Here is a 21,331-nt window from a genome sequence, read left to right as displayed (position 1 = left end):
TATTTTGATTACTTGCGCCACTGATTATGGAAGATGAGACATCGAGCCATCAAATAAGACGATGAAAGGCTAATTTTTACCACTGGGAGTCACCACACGCGTTGCCCAAAGTATACGGTGGCTCCTATACACTTGTAGCTTTTCTAAAATAAAAAATATTATTTTAATATTAAATTACATCACCATCTTTAACCAAACCAAAAATTAATAAAAAAACTGAGAGTAAAAGACCTTAATACCCCTAACACTAATGAATTAATTTTTTTAGATCCAGTTGTACATATGTAATTTTACTAATGTGTGGTTTAAACCTGACCCGAGTGCACGTGGGTCTAACACAACACAAAATCTTAGGATAATCATTCCCTTATACCCTTAGGTATATAAAAGTCCTCTAAGAGCCGACTATATTTCAATTGAAATTAATGTTATGATAAAGTTATTCCCATCAATATTAAATAATGTTAAGAGCCGATCTTGTGGAATAGATGTCATGAGAAATGATAAAGCAAAAGCTTCTTTTGGACCCATGTAGATGGAAGTGACATCAAATAATAACACCCGACTGTCTGAATGATGATGCATTGTCTATTCTACCATTCATGAACACCATTGTAGAAGACAAATTATAAGAAATACAAATCAGAAAACCTATTAACTAATTGAAAGATTCTCATCATGTTTAAGGAAGAAATAATCATTACTACCATAGGTAATATGTAGCTTTGTTATTGAAATGTGTTAATATTAACAGTAATTTTTTAAAAATAAAAAAATATTATTTTAATATATTTTTAAATAAAAAATACTTATTACTAACCCCTTTTAACACCCTCTAACACGACATGACTAACTAGCTTTGTAGACGGATTAAATCAAATGACTATTGTCAATCCATTACCCCTAGCAGCCACTACACTAATCCAACCAAGGATATAGATATTTGGAAACTAAAAACACAAGAAATAAAAGAAAATCTGGAAAATAACCTATCCAACCAAACAAGGGTATCGGATATGGATCAGAGAAGAATAGATGACAGTTAAATATAGTATTCACAAAGGAATTAACAATAAAGTACTGTGCTATTAATACATAACACTAATTAGTAATCATATAATAGATGACAATTACCTCCAAAAGAGAAAGTTGAAGCAGAATCTTTTCATCATCAGGATTTAGCATAGGAATTAATCGCTAATTAATAAAAACCAAGCTACTAAACCCCACCACGAACCATTGCCCGGAACTGCTGTTCAGATTCTTGCCTTTGGAGCCTCATTTCAGAATTAAACTTTCTGATAAACTCTTCTGCTCGTCGATTCAACTCGTCCTGACTTATTAACTTCTCCCTCCTCAAAGACACAGAATCGTTGAATGTATCTGATTTTTCGAGTTCTCTCCTAGCCCAAGCAACCGTATCATTATCGCCGCCACCCCCCACCACCATCACCAGCAGCAGTGATCATCCCGTTGGCTTTCTGCAACACCTTTGGAGGGGTGTCCCATGTGCCACTCTTCTTTAACTGCCTTGCTGGTGCTTTCCCTTGCTTCTCCATAATTAATGTCCATGCATCCTCCAGGGTGTCCTGCTGATCTGTCTTTGGTGTCAGTGGCTCTTTGTCCATCTTTGCTTGCTGTTTCTTAGCAGAATCTGTCAAGCAAGATTCCTTAGACGTGTCTTTATTTGTCTTTTCTTGCAGCACTTTACTGGAATTTGTCAAGAAAGTGTCAGGAGAGTAATAATCTTGAGAACAGTCGATGAGTTTCTCAAAAGACAAAGTTGTTTCCAATAGTTTTTCCACTTCTTGCATGCTATGGTCTTGCCAGAGATCATTCGTGTTACTTTTGTTTTGACTTTTGTGTTCCTTATTAGAACTAGAATAGGACAAGTTGGTGTTGGGTGTTGAAATATGGAGGAAGCAACAATGGCGATTATGATGAAGTTGAGGATGATATAGATGTAAGGAGGAGATAACCAGCCACGAAGGGAGATCCATACGCGAGGAAGAGTTGAGAGAATTAGATTAAAAGTGTAAGGAATTATAGCCACTTTGAACAAAATAAAAGTGGAAATGATCCCTACACAGAGAAGCATCATCTTTACAACCCAGATTGTGGTACCAAATTTGCCTGTTTTGAAAGAAGAAATCTCAAACAGATTGGCCATTGGGTGCACAAGTTTAGCTATCAAAAAGACGAAAACTCCTTGAACAGAAAGATGAAAACTCCTTGAACAGAAAGAACTGAAAAGAAAAGATGAAGAAACAATTTCAACTTTCAGCAATATGCCATAAACTACTATGATTTTTCAAGACTTCGATGGTCACCGAAATGAGGAAAACTGAAGACCAAACTTATTGCTATTTGAAATATATAGCAAACAAGAGTCAAGAAAGGGCACTCTCCAAAACATCTTGAACAATCTGGAAGAGAAAAGGCACTAAGCAGTTGAAAAGTTGAAACCTTCTCTAACTAAATAAACCCATGCAGCTCTTCAAAAATATTTGGCAAAAGTGATAGCAAGATGTTATTATAAAGAAAAAGAAAAAAATAACCCTTCAAGAATCAATCTTGACGAGAAAACAGTGGACTGGCTTCAAAATCTCTTATTTCAGGAAAACATAAGGTGTTGCTTTCAAGATTTTGAAAGTGCAAATCTTGCAGAGAGATTTTGCATTTTTATTACTCTGTAGCACACAGAGAGATAGCTGCCCAGAGACTTATAAAAGAGGTAGTGAAGTGATACAGGACAGACAGAGGACCACAGTGCAAAGAGAAGGGAGGGGGGCATCAGGCTTTCTTCGTTCAAGAGAAACGCTTAAATCTCTCCTTTCTTTGATTCAATCCTAACCATCTAGTCAAATTCAAACAATGGATTAGCTTTAACAAAAAATATTGGGTTAATTTTTTGCTCCTATTCGTTAATTTAGTTTGGTTGATTAAAAATTTAATCAGATTAGCATTAAGGCTGCTTTCACGATCGACGCTCTGCTGCTAAATACCAACTAATAAGTCATCACTGCATAAATGATTACCTTATCACACTGCCTTTAACCACCCACTAGCTGATCAAAAAATATGAATTCATATAAACTATTAGGTTGGTTGATACAATATAATATATAGTTATTGTATCCTGTCTTGGGATTTGAACTGGTTCGCTCAAGGAACGAATTGGTTGGGTCAGCTTATGGGTCAACGAGTCAATCCATGTATATTTCAAAACAACATTGTTTTATTTTTTTATATATAAAATGATATCATTTTAGATAAAAATTAAAATTAAAATACTTGGGGTTGACCAAACCAAGTATCATCTTAGTTTTATCAAATCAATTGAGCCCCGAGTTAATTTGTCATGTTGTCCAAGTTTAATCATGATCATCTCAAAATCTGGTTCAAAACCAAACTTAACCCAAATGGTTCAAGCCAAATTTGATGATTATGCAATAAACTCTTATTGTTCTTACTTTTCTCTCATTCGCTATTCTTTGTCCAAAATTCACAAATAAAATTAGACAAGCGAGAAAAATATGTTTAGATTATATACGTGCAATGTAATAAGAATATAACAACCTACAATCATAACAAAAAGACTAGCATACTTGCTACAAACTTGGATAAATAATTGAATCATAATCCTAGCATATATACTAATATATAGGTTAAACAAAACAAAAAATGTTACTTCCTTTCTTGTTGTCAAGGATTAATATTTTATCCTTAAGCTTTTATTGCTTCTCATTTTTTTTCAAAAGGACTCTTTTCAATAAGCTTTTTAAAATTCCAACAACACCAACTTGTTTAGGTGGACTCCTAAACAAGGTCTAACAAACCAAAAAAATAAAACTTAATTATTCTTATATAAGGATTGAACCAAAGCTTTAGATAAGGAGAGAATTTAAAGAAATGATAAGGATTTAAAACCAGAAGAGTAAAGTTGGGAAATTAGGTGAAGAAGAGTGTTGAATTCTATCAAAATAATGTAGAATTAACCAATCCAAACAATCTCATTTAGTCTTTTTTTATAGAGAATCTTAGAAATCAAAAGCTAATGGAATTCTCTCACCGATAGCTTTGATAACCCATTATAAAACTAGAATTAAATCTAAATATTTTTTGGATTTAAATCATGTGATTTTTTAGCTAAAACAAATTGTTTAGAAACTGTTGAAAGAGTTTTGAAAAAACTGATTAGACTCATCCTTTCATGAGTTGAAATAAATAATCCTTCATGGAATAGGCCTAAGCCGAAATTCCAGTTGGTAAAAAATAATTTTTTATAGCCCAAAAACATATTTTGCAATAAACTCAACCCAAGTTTATTAACCACTTTGATTACCTACTATAAAACCAAAATTAAATTTGAATATTTTTGGATTTAAATTAGGTAAATTTTGAGCTAAAAAATCTCTTATGCAGTAATGAAAAAATTATGGAAAAACTAATCAAATTCATCTTTTCATGGGCTATAAGAAATAATTCATCATGGGCCAAGCCCCAAGCCTAAATTTCAGTTGGCAAACAATAATATTTTGTAGCCCCGAAAGTTATTTTATAATAAACCTAACCCAAGCTGAGTTGGCTGCACGTGTGTGTGTGGAGGAGTTTTAGTTCAAAATTCACTTTGCTTAGGATCTTTTAACTCTAAAAGTTTGGTGTTCTTTGAGCTAAATTTGAACTTCTCAACTTCTCACTATATAAATATTAACAAAGTTTTTTTCTTTTCTATATGGAATGAAGGTTTTTTTAGAGGATTTTGAGTTCACCAAAAATATCAATTAAAAGTTATTTGAGATCAATTTCTTATTCACCCATAATTTATTTAAATCACGCTAATGTTCTATGTTATAATTATTAAAGTGAGTGTACTCTCTTTTTAATCCGGTTCCAGATATGTCTCTCGACCATGTTTTAACAAATTTCCAACAAGAACAATTTAATAAGTGAATTTATTTTATTATTTTATTTAGAATCTAAAATAAATTTAAAATGGAGCAAATTTTCAATATGATTTATGAAAATTGTTGAAATTTTTTTTAACATTTTTTTAAAAAATACTACACTTCGGACTTGATAGTTAAAAAGGTGAAGAAAAGATCATTGACCATCACAGTTTAGGGTGGGGTTATTGACATGAAAGAGAGAAGACAGAAAAGATCATTTTGGTCTTCGACGCCACAAAAGTTGGAAAAAGACCGTCTTTATAACATCTCTCTTTTCTCCAATTTGTGTAGAAAACAAAATAAAACATGAGCTGTGCCTAATTCAAACTTCACAGTACAAATATTTTTTATATATTTTAAAATCACGCTTTCACTGTTATTAAATGCCGTTTAATATTATAATAGTGATTGTTTTTTAAAGTATTTTTATTTAAAAAAATAATAAAAAATAATAAAATCTTAATTAAAATTTTTTTTTTTTTAAAAAAAACACCACCACAGTACCAAAGACAGACATTACACAAATCACAATCGAATCTTATTAGTTACCTTTCATTTTCAAATTGAAAAGAATAGAACTCAACCACCACCTTCAGTACTAATTGGATAGTATGCAAATATCTTATAGAGAGGAAATAATAATAATAAAAAATAAATAAATACAAGCACTTGACAGATGGTGCCCTTCTTCTCTAGTCAAATCTTGAGTTGCCTAATGAACTAAGCTCCTCCTCATTTCATATCTCAAATTACATTTATATATAGATGGAGGGTAAAATTGGCAAAGAATTGTTGGTTCACATGTAAGTGTAAAAAAAAGACTAAAAGAAACTAATCTTTTTTCTTAAAGTTTTGATGTCTACCTAATTAATTTCCAATAAAAAAGATTTAATTTTAATTCACAAAATTAATCCAAAATATTCCAAGAAAATAAAAACCAAGCTCTGCATTGATACCTTAGTATTTGTCTGGTAATACAGTGAGCTTTTATGGTTATATGTAATATATTAGCCTAATATGCTATAAATTATAAAAACAAATTGCAAAAAAATATAATATCTATTTTTTATGATTAATTTTTATATAGTTTACACCATAGTTTTCAGACCCGGCTCGATCCAAGGTCCTGGTCAATTTTTTTAATTAAAACGACATCATTTTAGTAAAAAAAAAAACAAAAATCAACGGGTCGCAACCGGGTTTCAAAACTATGGTTTACACAAATTACTTATTCTTTTGATTTTTCATACAACCAAAAAAAATTATGAAGACATGATTTTTCAATTTATTTTTAAAACTTTATTTTTAGATTATGATAAGTTTTATTTTTTTAAAAAAAACAAACTACTAATAAATAAACACATGTTTTTTCCGCAAAAAAAATATTAAGGAAATGAGAGTTTTGCCAAAAGAAATAAGGTTTTTCATTCCTTAAATTAAATTGTTGAGATTATTTTAAATATTTTTTTTAAATAACAACATTGTTAATAAAAAACTTTTCATGAAGAAATAAAAATTTAATAAAAAACTTTTCATGAAGAAATAAAAATTTAACTTAAAAAATATATTTTCTTGAATTTAAATCCTTCGAATTCTTAAAAATATTTATTTTAATGATTATAAAATGAAATAAAAAATAGCTTTGAAGATTTACCATGCAGCACCATCCACGTAATTACCAAACTAAAGCCTTATTCGTTGAAAAGAATATCCTTTTTCATTATTGGCAATTTGTTAATGGGGTTTCCATGTCTGCCCCCGGGAAACACCCAAGCCCCGCCCCTCCTTCCGATTGCCGGTATCCTCTATCACCGCTTATATCTATCAAACTTGCACCTTCCTGTCCCTGCCCAATCACCATGTCAACTCCATTTATTTCTTTGATTCTTTCATTATCAGGTGAGTTTATTAACTATAAAGCTAGCTATAAGATGTGGGGATTATCATTTTGAATTATATTTTTGCATTTTATTAATTAAAATTTTTAAAAAATTTAGTTCATATAAAAATTTAGAGTTAATAATTTATTTTTTATATAATTATGTTGGTATAAAAAAACATCTTAATACCGACGAGTTGGTATCATAAAAATACTCCGACAAACACTGTTTTGCAACAATGTCCAGGCTAGTAATGAATCCATATGGAATGGGGAGACAAGGGATCACATACTCACATTTGGTAGGAGCTGTATAAGAGATTATAGAGTTGTTGCCACTAAACACTAAAGTGGTGGTGGCTGGTGGGTGTTAGTGGTGGGTCACCACCAGGCGGCGCCCTATCCTTGCAGTAGTTATCTTTTATGCGAGGGTTTTTCTTTATTAAGGAAGGGCCATTTGAACTGTGATCAAGCAAGTAAGCGCGTAGTAGCTACTGATGAGCAGTATCTTTTTTCATAATAATTGGGTGCCATGATCAACTGTATCATGCAGGAGCAATAGCATGCTTCTATTTGCTTGGATTTGAAGATTTTGTGACCGATTTGCAGGGCGGTACATGCTTTGTTTCCAAGCTACTTTACGTGCTTTAATGGAACTCATACCATTAATTACAGTGTCAACTTTCTAGATCTTCATAGTGCCATTCCTTCATTGCAAGTCTTTCTTGAGCTTCATGTTCTAGCTAGATGATGATGCCTGGTTTCTGCGTCTTAAGGAAACAATTTGCTAGGTTTCATTGATCATCGTCTACCTAGCTAGCTAGTTAATTTGAGAGAATTGTTGGAGAAGACCAAAATATTGTTTATGCAAAATACCAACTTCCTTACATTATCCTTTCTTGACATTCGACAACCACCGTTCTAAATACTTAATTTGATATTAAGTTTTTTTGCCTGCTTTTAAAATAAAATAAAAATTAATTTAGAGTATAATTGCTATTTCAAAAAAAAAAAACCAAAGATAATAGAAATAAAGATGATATGTACTCGTGTATATATCTACTCGTATGAAGAAAAACAAAAATATAATTATCATAGAGATGTTTCTATGCATGAGTTACCTTAATTATTTTTAAAATGATCAAAATAGTTCAGAACAGTTGAAGATATGACAAGTTCCCATGCTATTTTTCTTTCGAGTCCGGTCTGTTTGTTTTTGTGTTTTAAAAGTTTTTTTGAAAAAATTTGAATTTATTTTTTTTGTTTCAAATTAATATTTTTTTAGTGTTTTCAGATCATTTTTATATGCTGATGTCAATTTTTTTTTTTAAAAATAAAAATTGAAAAATACTTTGAAAAACAAACAGAACAGAATTTTAAAAAAGCTGTGATTTTTATTCACACAAATAGAGAAGCTAACAGTGCTTCTCAACAGTGAAACAGACTTGTGAGCAAAGCAAGCCATATTGGAGCATAGTATTTAGCTTTTCTTTAACTTGGGACGTTGATCATGGAAGAATATTTGAAAATTGATATATAACAACAAAGAAATCTCAAGAACATTATGAGTCATTAGCTTTTCATTAATCTAATGACCCTCGAGTAATTTATTACAGATTTTTTCTTGTTTTTGTTAATAGTTGTAATATTTAAATTGTTTCTTTCTTAATTAATTTAATTTCGTTGTTTGTTTGTTTTTAATGATGCTGTTAACAGTGAGTCATTCTCTTCTCTTGTTGGCTATTAAACTATGTTTCTTGTCCAACTTATCTAATAAAAAGAGTAAAAATCAAAGGCAATGTATGTTTTTGTATAATTAATTTCTTCAAGAAGAGAAAGTGAGAATCTAAAGTTCTATTATTTAGCACAAAAAAAAATAGAGAGAATGAAGATATAAAAATAGAAGCAGAAATATAAAAATAATCTTGTTTTTAAGACAATTTTAGAATAAATTTATGTTTTTTCAAAACATAAAGTATAAAGAGAACATGTCTCTTAAAACAATATTTTTATTTTTAAAATATCTTTGTAAAAAACCTTTTAATTTTAAAATTATCTAACTAAAAACATGCAACAATAAAAGGCTTATTATCATAATTTTAAAACTCAACCCAGGGGTCGATCCGAGGCAAAGCCCGGTCATTGGTCGAGACCTGGGTTATGAGTCGGGTTGACCCGAGTCAATGTAAGAATAAAAATGATTATGATTATATTTTTAAAACTTAATTCGAGGATCGACTCAGGACGAGGCTTGAGTCACATATCAAGAGGGTCAACCAGGGTTGGCTCTGGTAAACATAAAAATAAAAGTGATTATTATCATAGTTTTAAAACTCGATTTTGGAGTCTATTTGAGACAAGGTTCAAGAAATGGATCGGGAGGGTCAACCTGGTTAACCCAATTGTTTTTAAAAAAATAATAATTAAAGTAACCTTGTTTTGACAAAAAAAAAAAGTCAAAGGGTTTTTCACTTGTGTTTTATCATGGGTCAACTTGGATTTTTTACCATGTCAGGTCGAGTCAATCATTTCTCTATTCTTTTTTAAACTAAGACCAATCTAGGCCTTGCATCGGACTGGTTCCAGGTCAACCCACTAGGTTAGTCTTGGTTTTATAACTAAAGTTATTATAATAATATTATTAATTTCAACATTTATAAACTAAAATAAAAAATAACAATATATATATATATATATTAAAGTTTCATAATAATACATATTAAGACTAAAATATATTTTTTCATATTTTATTTTATTTTATTTACCATAACAAAACATAATTTAAAAACAGTTATTTTATTTTATACACCACTACTAAACACAATTTTATCTCTTTTTCTATCTTTTCTCTTCTATTTTTATTGTCTTCTTCTCTTTAAAAGTAAAAAATAACCAATCACTATATATATAAACCAAAAAAGAAAACAAAGAAAAGGTAAGAAACATAATTCCTTCATATAGTTTATTTAATGAAATACATAAAGATTCCGGGTCTCCTCAATCATAGGTTTGCATAGGAATGGTCTCCAAAATCTTCTATTTCTCAAGATCATAAAAAGGCTTGAACTCAAGTTTTATTCTCTCTTCCCCTTACTCTATAAGAGAGTATCATTAAACCAAACGATAATTAATTGAGGTAGGATCGAGTGATACAATGATTAGGTCAAACAATAGCTGGTTTCCTAAAGCTTGTAGAAATACCGTGGTGCCATAGAGCAAGTGGAATTGAAGGGTTTGAAGACATGAATAAAGAACAGGTTTGTTACACCTAGAAGTTGGTCATTTTAATGGAATTGTCTCCATCTCGACAGTAAAACATAGACAGAGAGATTTATATCAGCGAAAGAAAATGAGTTTTTTCATTTAATGGTTCAATCCATGAGCAGTACCTTCTCTACCCAACTGAACAAATTGCCCATATTCCCTGATTTTTTATTAACGTGGATGTCTGGGTTAGTTTGTGTGTATTTCAACTAGTTTTATAGACCATGAAATTAAAGATTATATCAGTTTCCAGTGTCCATGAGAGAATTCAAACTCATAATTATTGAAGAACAAATCCAAAACCTACTTAGTTCAGTTACCCACAGAGTTATATAATTTAAATAACAAGAAGTGCCAGCTCTTAGGTGGCTTGTCTTTTTCCAAGAAAATCTTGTTTATATGTCCAAAAGCTAAGATGCAAGAGAGACACCCATTAATATGGTTCTTGTGCTGTAGTGTCCTAAGCACAATCTCAAAGTAGACAGCATCGAGCAAAAGAACAGATTCCATGCTCGAAGTTGTCCTTGCATGCCCTAAAGCATTGCCAGTAGCTTCATTGATCGACTTTTTAAAACAAAGAAGAGAATCTAAGGTTATGTGGTCTTAGGCTTGAATCCGTACGAGAGAAAAGGAAGAGTAAACAAATAAAGAAAAGCATCAAAGGAATTGGTTTTATGGGAAGACAAGATTTTTAATTAAATTCAAATTAAAGTTACGACAAATGCAAGAATTTCTGTTGGGTTTTTTCCTAAAAAAAAAGGGTTTCTGTTAGGTTGATGGAAGGGCCACGTTAATGAATTTCCATAATTGAATCGATGTTTTTTTTTATTTATTTAAAAAAATCCTCTTCAATGGCTCAAGAAGAGTATATAATCAGAAATATTTATGGTTCTCGTAGAAATTTATTATTGTAACCAACGTTTATGTATAATGATCAGGATTGGATTACAACGGATATTATGATTAATGTAAATTAGAAATTAGAAATAATTTTTTATAGATAGAACTTGGCCCATCTAAACCTTGTGTAAAAAAATCAGTGACTTATCTTGTTCCGTGGGAAATCTATGAGGATATGGGCACAAGAGCCCAGAAATTTAATTAAAATACGTATAAGTTAATTTAAACATTTCAATTAAAAAAATAATTATAAATACAAACTCAATTATAAAATTATAGACCCATGTTCCACTTACAACTCTATTAGAAAATATACCGAGGAGAGAGTTATATATGTCAAAGAACCATCTCAATCCAATAGCTTAAATTATTAGGTGAGGTCCCAGGATATGATTTGTGTTATTTTCTAACACACTCCCTCAAGTGGGCTTGAAACTTGCACAAGCCCATATTATCTTGTGCTTAATTTTTATCAAATAAATAAGGATAGTGAGATTCGAACTCGTGACCACTTGATCATCAAGACTCTGATACCATGTCAAAGAATCATCTCAACCCAATAGCTTAAGTTATTGGGTGAGGTTTCAGGATATGATTTGTATTATTATCTAATAATATAGCAATAAAAATAAATAACTAATTAATAAATTTAAATTTAAATTTTTTTTTTAAAAAAATATTTCCACGAGCTTAAGCTACCATTCCCGAACCTAACTTTTATCAAGGCATATGGGCTTGGGATGGTAACCCAAGTTCATGTTGAACATGCACCTTTAATATTGAACATGTATCGCAGCACTCTTACACGTTCGGGTTAACATTAACCTACAACATCAAAAAAAAAAAAAAAAAAAAGGATTTTTTATAATATTTTTATGTTCATAGTGAAGTATGTTAATATAATTTTTTAATCGATTTATAACAATTTTGTGTTGTTGCACATTTGGTCAAGGTGCGCGTGATAAGGGAATAGGTTGCAGCGTTGTGGATGGCCTTCATTTTTTAAATTGGGACAGCTGACCTCTTATTTCTTTTTCTCCAAAAATATAAGGGGTGGCTCGCCCCCTTGAAAATAAAAAAATAATCAAATCAGGGCCAGGCAGGCGCGCGCGCGTGCCTGGGCCTTTACTCTCTTTTTTAATTTCTTTATTTTTTTTACACATAAATTTTTTTTTATCGATTTCAGTTACTTTTTAATTTTGATATTATTCTTAAATATTATTATAAATTTTTATTTGAAATTTAAGATTTTTTCTTAAATATTATATATCTGATCTAAAAATAATAAAACTAATAACAAATTGTTCAAGAAAATTCGATTGAAACCGGTGTTTTATTATTAAAAATTTTAAATGAGTTTTGAACATAATTTTATTATATTTATAATTTTTTTATTTTTCAGACATAAAATATAGACATATTTTTTTAATATTTTTCATTAACTTGCTTGAACAATTATATATATAAAAATGTTAATAAAAATAATTATTTAAGTAAAAAAATATTATGTTGGTTAAGATAAACAAGAAATACATTAATAGAAAATATTATCTTCATAAAAAAAAAAATCAAAACAACTAAATTTTCAGGGTTAACCACAACACTAAAGAATTTTCCCAAACCTATATTTCTTTATGTTTAAAAAATTTTGAATCCTCCAACATCATGGTACGCAAACAAACTATATAATATGGAACTATTATAATTGATGGCTTATTTTTTATGCTCAAGAACATGATTGTTATATCTTACCTAGTCCAAGGTGACCTCAAAAACTCAAGACATGAAGATTGACTTAAATTGGGTTTTAGTTTAGCTAGATTAATATTGACTTATCTAAGTTTTTAATAATTCTATTAATCCAAATAAACTCGATTTAAATCTGTCAACATTTAAAAAAAAAACAGAAAATCAAACAATGTAGTTCTAATAAAAACAGCTTTCTCATGAGTTAAACCAGTCGTCCAATAACTTAGATTTTTTTTCTGGGCCATGCCCAGATTGGTTTTGACAACTATGCTCGGCAATCATCTTCTGTTTTCTCTCTTGTTCGATAACTTCATAGTTCTGGGTCCTTTATAATGGGCTTAAACTTATTTTTTAAAATGCATGACAACAGCCCAGAGTTTTGCCAGACCACATGAAGTAAATCAATCACATTAACCTCCTAAATGCCCCAGTAATCAGCCGAAGAATAGTCATGGGAAGGGGAGGAAAGGCATCTCAGAAAACAGGAAGAGATGGCCTTTGTGTTACATTTAAGTAAATTCTGCATGAAACTTGAAAAGTTGACAGATGCACTGATAGATCCATGTCCTGAAATCCATCCTACTCAAACTGTAACTCTTAGCTTTAAAATTGTATACTTCTGCGTATGATTTACATGCCGCTAGCTGTAAACAATTCAGTGGAGCAACTAGCACAATTTCTTGCTCAACACCTCGCTTCTCATCCAAGAAAGATCCTTGAACAGTCATCAATGAAGGGTGAAACCACAACTTTAACTGAATATCACAATTTACAAGAAATGATACACTATCCCTTGCTTTCATACTGTATGGCATACAGAAAAGGATGTCAACATTTGCACAGCCACAAGCAGATAAATGATGTTTATCTAGGAAATGATTTTCCTACATACAGAGATGAGAAACCACTACCCTTGACAGAGAATGTTCTTCGAATCTTATGGCACCTCCTAGAGGAAAAGGGGTGTGCCAAATTTGGCAAAATATGAGAGAGCAAACCTTGTTGATGACATATAAACTGTTCACTTCAGTCCATAAACTTGTGATCTATACTTTAGTGGCTAGTTGGTAATCGATGCCATGGTCCGACTTGACCAGCTGTGAAGTAGCTCCACCTGCTTGAACAGCACATCGTTTCCTGCAACCACAGATTGTGGTATAAGAGTCTAGCGTATAACTTGTCTATTCTGATGGTGCAGTTTTATGATGAATCAAGAGCGGTGCATCAAGTTCAGGGTAGGATCAACATGCTTGGAGGCTGTCTTCAGGCAACTTAGTCTACATAAAGAGCATTCATTCGTATCGCAGAGAACTACCATCTCACTTTATCTCAAACAAATTAAAATACATTTCATCCAAAAATAAAAAAAGGAGAAAGAAAACATTGAATTCGAGGAGAGAATGGTAAGCTAATAGAATTTGAAAGAACTTACACAGCGTGAAGATTTTCCTTCTTACAATATATTCCAACAGTTAATTTCAGGAACTATCAAAATGCTAATTCTATATATCAATAAAAGATGTGCACATATCATACTTAACAGATATACCATATACTTACAATCAAAAGTTGCCCAGCTCGAAGGAGTTGCCATGGAAGAGGTATTTTGTTGCGTATCATCGACATAAAGCAAGCTGTAGAGGTCTGTAGGACCATCGGTCCTCTTTATGCTCTCAGTTAGTCCCTTTGGTGTAGGAAAAGCAATTGGATCGCTCTTCATGTCCAACGAAGCCTATATGGAAAAGTGGACTTTAGAGCTCATGCATTGTTTTTGTTTATTTAAACATTCTATAGATAATTAGAATACCATTCATATAAATAGTCATTTTATATCGTAGCATTGCACAAGATTTGAAAAGAGTTTTGTGAGGTTATTCACATAGCATAAAACTTAGAAAGTGATTAAGATTCTAGCTTCCATTCTCTTTTACATATTATTCTCAGTTTATAACTAAGATGCAAGTCAGGTAGAGTTTTCTCTCAAGCACAAATCACCATATATTAAGATTTATATAGGAACATTACCCAACGAGGTCTTGTAATTGGAGGAGAAAGTTGTGCTGTGATCCTGGTAAAACTCTCTTCGTCAAGAGACTGTGGCCGTGTTTGCCTCGGAACAACCCTACTAGCTGCACCTTCTACCAACATGTCATTAGTATAGTTAATTCGACTTAAAACTTCAGTTGGTTGCTTTGAATTTCTTGAAACCCATCTTTTCTCCCCATACCTGGAAAAATTCAAACTGGGTTAATCAAGAAAGATAAAGATGGAAATCTTGTTCTCAGATACAGCTCACTATAAACTTCAGTAGCAGATTTACTTAGCATGGATAAATCTGTCAATCCCACTTCTGTCAACATTTGGAGGCAGTTCTGCTTCCCAGAAACTATTGGATCTCCTGTTACCCACGGCTATTAGACAAACAAATTCAAATAAGAATGGTTAGCATAACAGTTGTGCAATAATGGTCATTATACACACTCCAAATTAAACGAGATCAAAAGCTTTTCAAGCATTAAACCGCAAACTATATATCTACTTGTGGTTCTTAGCCAGAGAAGCTGGATGACCAATGAAAAATAACAAAACCTATCAGTCAGATTTTTGTAGCAAAATCTTAAATTTTTCTGTCATTCATAGAGGAAAAGGCCATGAAACAACTTATTTTTTAATAGAGAAACTATATCATTTACAGATGATTGATTCGCGATTCATTTCACACGTAACAACAGTGAGATATGCTTACATTGCATGAAAGCAACCTGCTCTGGCAACCATGTATCCAGTGTGGTAGACCGTACCTATTCGCAAAGCCAAAATGTCCAAGCCATTATCAGTACAGGTAATGACGTAATGTGGTGAGGAGCCAACAAAATAATGTATAGCGATAAAAATGAAAGAGCTAATAACAAAAGGAAGTAAAAAATGGCTATACAAGTAAAGATCCCAGATTTTGCTAGTAGAAGGTGAAAGACACTAGAAAAGCAAGAATAGCAATACAAACCTGTGAAATATGCACCCCAAGACCCCGATGAGTTCCTGAACATTGCATGCATATAAATATTCCAAGGTTCACACTTGCCCATCGCGGTGCCCTGAGATAATAAATTGAAAAGCCAAAATTCTAAGATCGAACTCTTAACAGTTTCTTGGACAAGTAAAGACGTAATTTGAAATTCTCTACAACCATATTTTTGCATCACCAGAATGTCAAAACTATTCTAACTAGTGAAAAAATCCATGCCTGCCAGGCTTTTGACTTATAGCACACAGGTAGCAAAGAATGGGAGCCAACAGTCACGATAATTCAGTTCACTATGCTTCTATGTCAGTAACTTTCTCTACAATGTTTCTGTGAGTTTTGCAATGTGTATGATGCTTCCATTGTCTCGTAGTCCTAGAATCACTCAGGTGTTGCCCTCACTTCAGTGGAAATTAGAAAACAAAGAATTCCTTCTAAGATAGACTAAAAGCAGCTGCTAGAAAACATAAGAGAAATTCACAAAACTCCATGTGTGGATATACAAGTTCAGCTGAAGTTAGGTTCCAGAGTGCTTACTAAGAACGTGATCTCATGTTGGAACTTAATCCAATACCCATTGAAATAGATTATAGCTAAACAAGCACCTCATAATGGTGAACACGAAGATTTTAGCTTATCTCTAAAAGTGGCCAGGGCATGAAACAGCCTAATCCAAAACCAGGCGAGGATGAATTCTAGTTGAGTGCAAGACATTATAGTTGCGAAAATGATTAAGCTGAAGCTAAGAAAGGGTCATAAATGAGTACTTGCTATGACAATCAGCGCATTCTCTGTTCTCCTGCAGCTTAAGAAGGCCCTCTAATATCTGCATAAAAGAGTAAGAAAAAGAACGCATTGTCAGAGAAAAACTTGACGTTGATTAAGTAAATGCAACTCAAAGTTGAATCACTCTTTAAGCAAAAATCATTCTCTTTGTAGTATTTATTATCAGAATGGCTTAGAAGAGTGAGCTATAAGTATGCTGAGGCCCCCAGTTTTCTGGTATTGCCCTCCAATGATAATGTTACTTTTAAAATCTAGATACCATGAGTAGTTTCTACCTGATCTGCATTGATTGTTTACTCTTGAATCTTGTCTAAGAATTAGCTGTTTCAAACTCTTCTATGTGTAGCTGTTTTATCAAATATATCATCTACATTTTTATAGTCCCCTCCTTATGAATTTCAATTTTCGACATCATCACCCCAGTTACCATTTGCAACAGTTGGTGAATAGAATTCCTATTATAGAGAACTGCTATATATTATAATGCGAGACCCTTTTCCCTTCTTAATCAGCTATGTTTTAACTGTTTTATCAAATCTATCATCTACATTTTTATAGTCCCCTCCTTATGAATTTCAATTTTCGACATCATCACCCCAGTTACCATTTGCAACAGTTGGTGAATAGAATTCCTATTATAGAGAACTGCTATATATTATAATGCGAGACCCTTTTCTCTTCTTAATCAGCTATGTTTTAACTCGAAATCAATGAATAGTTCAAAAAAGAAATTAAATAACTTGAACAAAAAACAGAGAAAGAACTGACGACAAGGGCAATTGAATGCATGCTGGGGTTATTAGACAGGGCAAGAAAAGATGATAAAGAAGAAGGAAAATCGATTAAATTTTGACTCAAATTCAATGACCCCTCAAAACTAAAACTGAAGATCCTAAACGATGACAAAGAAAACGGTGAAAAGGGAAAGCAGACCTTGGTGTGCCTGGCATTAAGCTCCTTAGAGACAGAGGCTTTGCTGTTCATGTTTGCCTCCCTCAGCTTTTTTTAAGGAAATGATGATTATATGTATCCCCTGTGATCCGAATTTAATCTCAACCATCAAACATAGAAAGATACGCCATGCACGCACACAAAAAAGGGAAGAGAAAGCTATAAATTGGATCGGAGAGAGAAAAGGAGGGACAGGACATGCTAAATGAGGGTTTGTTTTTCTAAGTTTTTGTGATATGGGGTTTGCTTGTGACCAACAAAATTAAAGGAGGGAATGGTTGGGAAAGCTGAAAAGACGGCAGCGAATGCAAGCTTTGATTTGGTAGGCACCTCGCTGTTATATTTGGCGGCAAATTCCTAGCTAACCGAAAGATACTATCATAAATTTCTTCCTTTTAAAAATGAGCATTGCGATTGGACCTAACAAAATGCACTGTATAGCTCACTGCACCTTCAAATTTGGTGGATTTACTATCCAATTCTACCTTTTCTTTTCTTTTCCATGGTTTCTCTTTGAGCTTGTTTCCAATGGTTTGAAATGGTTTTCTAAATTTGTAGCATGGTTATTAAACTCCCTCTGTCTGGCAGGTCGACATGATTACATTTAACTTGAAATCTAGACTAAGCCGGGCAGTTTGTTTATGAATTATTTTGAATATTAATCTGATCAAACCCAGATGAACTTGCAATTTGATTGTCAAACTCAAATAAAACCTAAGGTTAACTTTACTAATTTTTTATTTTTATAAAGAATAAAGTTTGAAGCTAGTTTTGTATTTTAAATGGGCTTCGTTATTTAGCATGCGCCATTTGGGGACCCAGTTATCAGGGGCTAGAATGCTGTGCACTATTTGTGACACTGAAGTGTTTTGGAGCCATTGCTATTCCTGGTAAAAGTAACGCATGATGAAGAGCCAATTGACCACAAAATTCTAAATAATGAAACACAGACTAAGCTCCAACTACAGAAATATCTCAGGTTAATGATTCTCACTCACCAGAATCTCTTTCCTATAGACAAAAATATAAGTCAAAAGTAAAAATAAACAATAATCATTATTTAACTCATTACTGATGAGGCATTCTTGCTGTGATATGGATCATTATAAAGCCAAGTTTCTCCAATTGTCCAAACAAGCTTACTTCAACTTCTAACTCCTAAGCATGTCCTCTCTCGCCATGGACACAGCGTGCAGCAAATTCAGAATATTTTTAGTTGAATTCCTGGAACTTCAAGAGGCTACGGCCATATATTGCATGGCAAAAAAGTTCATCCAAATTATTCAGATAAAGAGTTCATTAGAACAGCATTAGTGACTGAGTACACTATCATTTGGTACTAAGACAAACTACACTAGCCTCCGTAACCCTGAAATGTATAATTATCTACAGTGTCTTGTGCAATAGCCAAGTTACACTTATGAATTTTTGGACAGGTTTCCAGCCACAAAATTGACAAGCAACTGTAAAGACATACAACAGTAGTGCCCATCCATGCTCAATCTCATATCAAATACAGAAAAGGTTCTAAAATATCACTTGCATGTGTAGATGATGTTTTCATTGGTGAAGAATCATGATTTTATAAAACATAAACAGCTGCTTTAATGAACATTCTGATGATGAAGAATTCACATGTGCAGAACTGGTTGCTGCAATTCTCCTTTAAAGTGGAGGTTGTGAGTTTGAAGAATTCCAGGTTACTACCAGTCAGTTGCAAATATTTAGTGCATCAAATATTTAGTCCATCAGCCAGATTAGTTGAATAGAATTCAGTGAGGTACAAAAGAGACAGTGGAAATGAAAAAAGAAAAGCTCAAAAAATCATATCTTGCTGAACCTCCATGTAAATGCTTAACCATCATTGCAAGCTACTATGAAGAAATGGTATAACAAAAAACCAGCTGTGAGAATATCCATGACCAGGTACCTCCAAGGACAATAGCGGGCCATAATTATCAATCTATGGGTAGCTATGAAGAAGTGCTATTGGAATAAAAGTTGGTAGTCTGACCATTAACTGATTCTCTTGTGCAAGCCAGCGCAGGGAGAATCACAAGCCGGGGCTATAAATTAGAGAATCATCAGCTAATCTATGTCCTTGCAAACAATTCACAGACAAGACAAGATGAAAGAACAAACGACCGATCAAGTATTCTAATGGCTATGTAACTATCAAGTATCGAGTTCAACAGTGCGCAATTGAAAAGAACCATTCCATTCCCATAATGCAAGCTGCATAAAGAGGTAATCATCTATATGGGAAGGCTTAAAAGCAAAAGTGCTATATTGGCAATCTCATGGACTCCAGACAACGCAGAAGGACAACAGTGTAATGAGTTGTTAGGAAGAGAATTCCAAGACTTTAGCATTAACAAAATTATAATATTGTGCATATAAATTGTCTTTTGGTTTAAGGATCACGTGGGCAAGACCTCAGTGCTGAGACCAAGCATGAAGGAAACGAATTGTAACAAGTCTCCCAATGCAACAAATTCAAATTCAATGTTCTGTAAATTTTCTTGACAAAAAACCAGAAGATTCTATTTTTCAGATCAAGAATTCCTTAAAACATCACACCCCTAATATCCCATCCACTTCAAAAATCAGAGCTCCAATCAATTCATTCAATTCCTTCTGACAAGACAAAACAAAAAAAAATCGAAGTGCCCAATTACAACAGGACATTCAAAAAGACTTACAGCAATTAAAAACACACAAAACCCAAGAACAAGAGTAGCCCAGAACCTCAGTTTCTTTGAACCTCACTTGGATCACTTTTTTGCAGCTGCTCCTTCTTCTTGTGGAGTCTTGGCAACTATGGAGAGAGCATGCAACCCAGACTGCAACTCTTCCGAGAGTGCATCATAAACCAAGCGGTGACGCTTCACTAGATTAAGCCCGTCAAATTTGGGAGACACAATCTTGACATTGAAATGAGTTTCCCCTGCAGTATTGCCTTTCATGGCAGCATGGCCTGCGTGCTGGTGTGATACGTCTTCGATTTCCAAAAGACTTGCTTCTAGTGATGATTGTAATTTTGCTTTCATCCTGCTTGCTCTTGACAGTATCATGTTTGCTACTCCTCGCGAACCCATTTCGGAATTTTATCGATCAATGGAGAAGACGTGAAGAACAAAAGAAAAGAATTTTGTGAGACTGTAGATTACAGCAAGGAAGAGCCACGAAAATCTTCTTTGAGTTAAGGGTTTAGGCCCGACTTTTACCCAGACAACATGACTGAGCCCACAGGCCCGTTTAATAATTTTTACAAGTATAGTTGTACTCAGCTTATAACTCAGGGTATACAATTACTGGATTAGCTGGGATTTATTATTTTTATTTAAAGTGATATTATTATTTTTTTTATTTTTGGTTGTGACCGGATCGGTTTGATCTGAGTTTTGGTTAGGTCATTATTTAATCTATTGGATCATTCGGGTTTAACTGTTAATTTAAAAAATAATTTATAATAAAATTCAATTTGCATCTTGAGATCGTCAAATCAATCTTTTAAACTAAATCAAGTTTAACAACTACAATAGCAAATGGGATCAAAGGATTTTGTTTGCAATATCTATCGTTATCACCAATGGCTCGAGTCATGTGGGATGGAGAACTTTGTTATCTTGTTTTGATTTGATATATTTTTCTCAATAAAATCAGTATTAAAAATTATATAAAACTACATAACAATAAAAAGGTGTGGGGGACAACATTATTTTCCTGCACCTATAAACATTATGAATTATAATGGTAATTTACAATGTTTTATAAAAAAAAATTGTGTTTTGGGCTTGATCCTCTTGTTTTTTTTCTTTGATTATTTTT

The 21,331-nt window shown here is 32.6% G+C and overlaps 3 protein-coding genes across 4 annotated transcripts; all 3 read right to left on the bottom strand.

The window, feature by feature from the left end:
- Positions 1–1,219: 1,219 nt before the first annotated feature.
- Positions 1,220–1,814, bottom strand: LOC7454034 (uncharacterized). The gene is made up of 2 exons (XM_024582760.2): positions 1,438–1,814; positions 1,220–1,352 (listed from the first exon to the last, which is right to left on the bottom strand). The coding sequence occupies exons 1-2, from the start codon at positions 1,812–1,814 to the stop codon at positions 1,220–1,222; spliced, it is 510 nt and encodes a 169-aa protein (XP_024438528.2).
- Positions 1,815–13,133: 11,319 nt separating this feature from the next.
- LOC7454035 (probable ADP-ribosylation factor GTPase-activating protein AGD15) lies at positions 13,134–17,723 on the bottom strand. 2 transcript variants are annotated; one of them, XM_002318304.4, is made up of 8 exons: positions 17,483–17,723; positions 16,531–16,589; positions 15,746–15,836; positions 15,488–15,542; positions 15,062–15,152; positions 14,767–14,968; positions 14,302–14,473; positions 13,134–13,878 (listed from the first exon to the last, which is right to left on the bottom strand). In XM_002318304.4, coding segments are annotated over exons 1-8 (723 nt in total). In that variant the 5' UTR covers positions 17,534–17,723; the 3' UTR covers positions 13,134–13,876. The 2 variants fall into 2 exon arrangements, with proteins under 2 accessions (XP_002318340.2, XP_024438111.1); XM_024582343.2 differs by lacking the exon at positions 17,483–17,723 and adding an exon at positions 17,318–17,452.
- A 2,375-nt stretch (positions 17,724–20,098) lies between these two features.
- Positions 20,099–20,685, bottom strand: LOC7454036 (protein BOLA1, chloroplastic). Its single transcript, XM_002318305.4, has one exon. It carries the CDS (start codon positions 20,596–20,598, stop codon positions 20,275–20,277), a length of 324 nt encoding a protein of 107 aa, XP_002318341.4. The 5' UTR covers positions 20,599–20,685; the 3' UTR covers positions 20,099–20,274.
- Positions 20,686–21,331: the final 646 nt, after the last annotated feature.

The sequence above is a fragment of the Populus trichocarpa genome, chromosome 12 (genome assembly GCF_000002775.5).
Source record: "Populus trichocarpa isolate Nisqually-1 chromosome 12, P.trichocarpa_v4.1, whole genome shotgun sequence".
Lineage (NCBI taxonomy): Eukaryota > Viridiplantae > Streptophyta > Magnoliopsida > Malpighiales > Salicaceae > Populus > Populus trichocarpa.
Note: the sequence above shows the minus strand (reverse complement) of the source record. Positions and strands in the feature narration are given on the sequence as shown.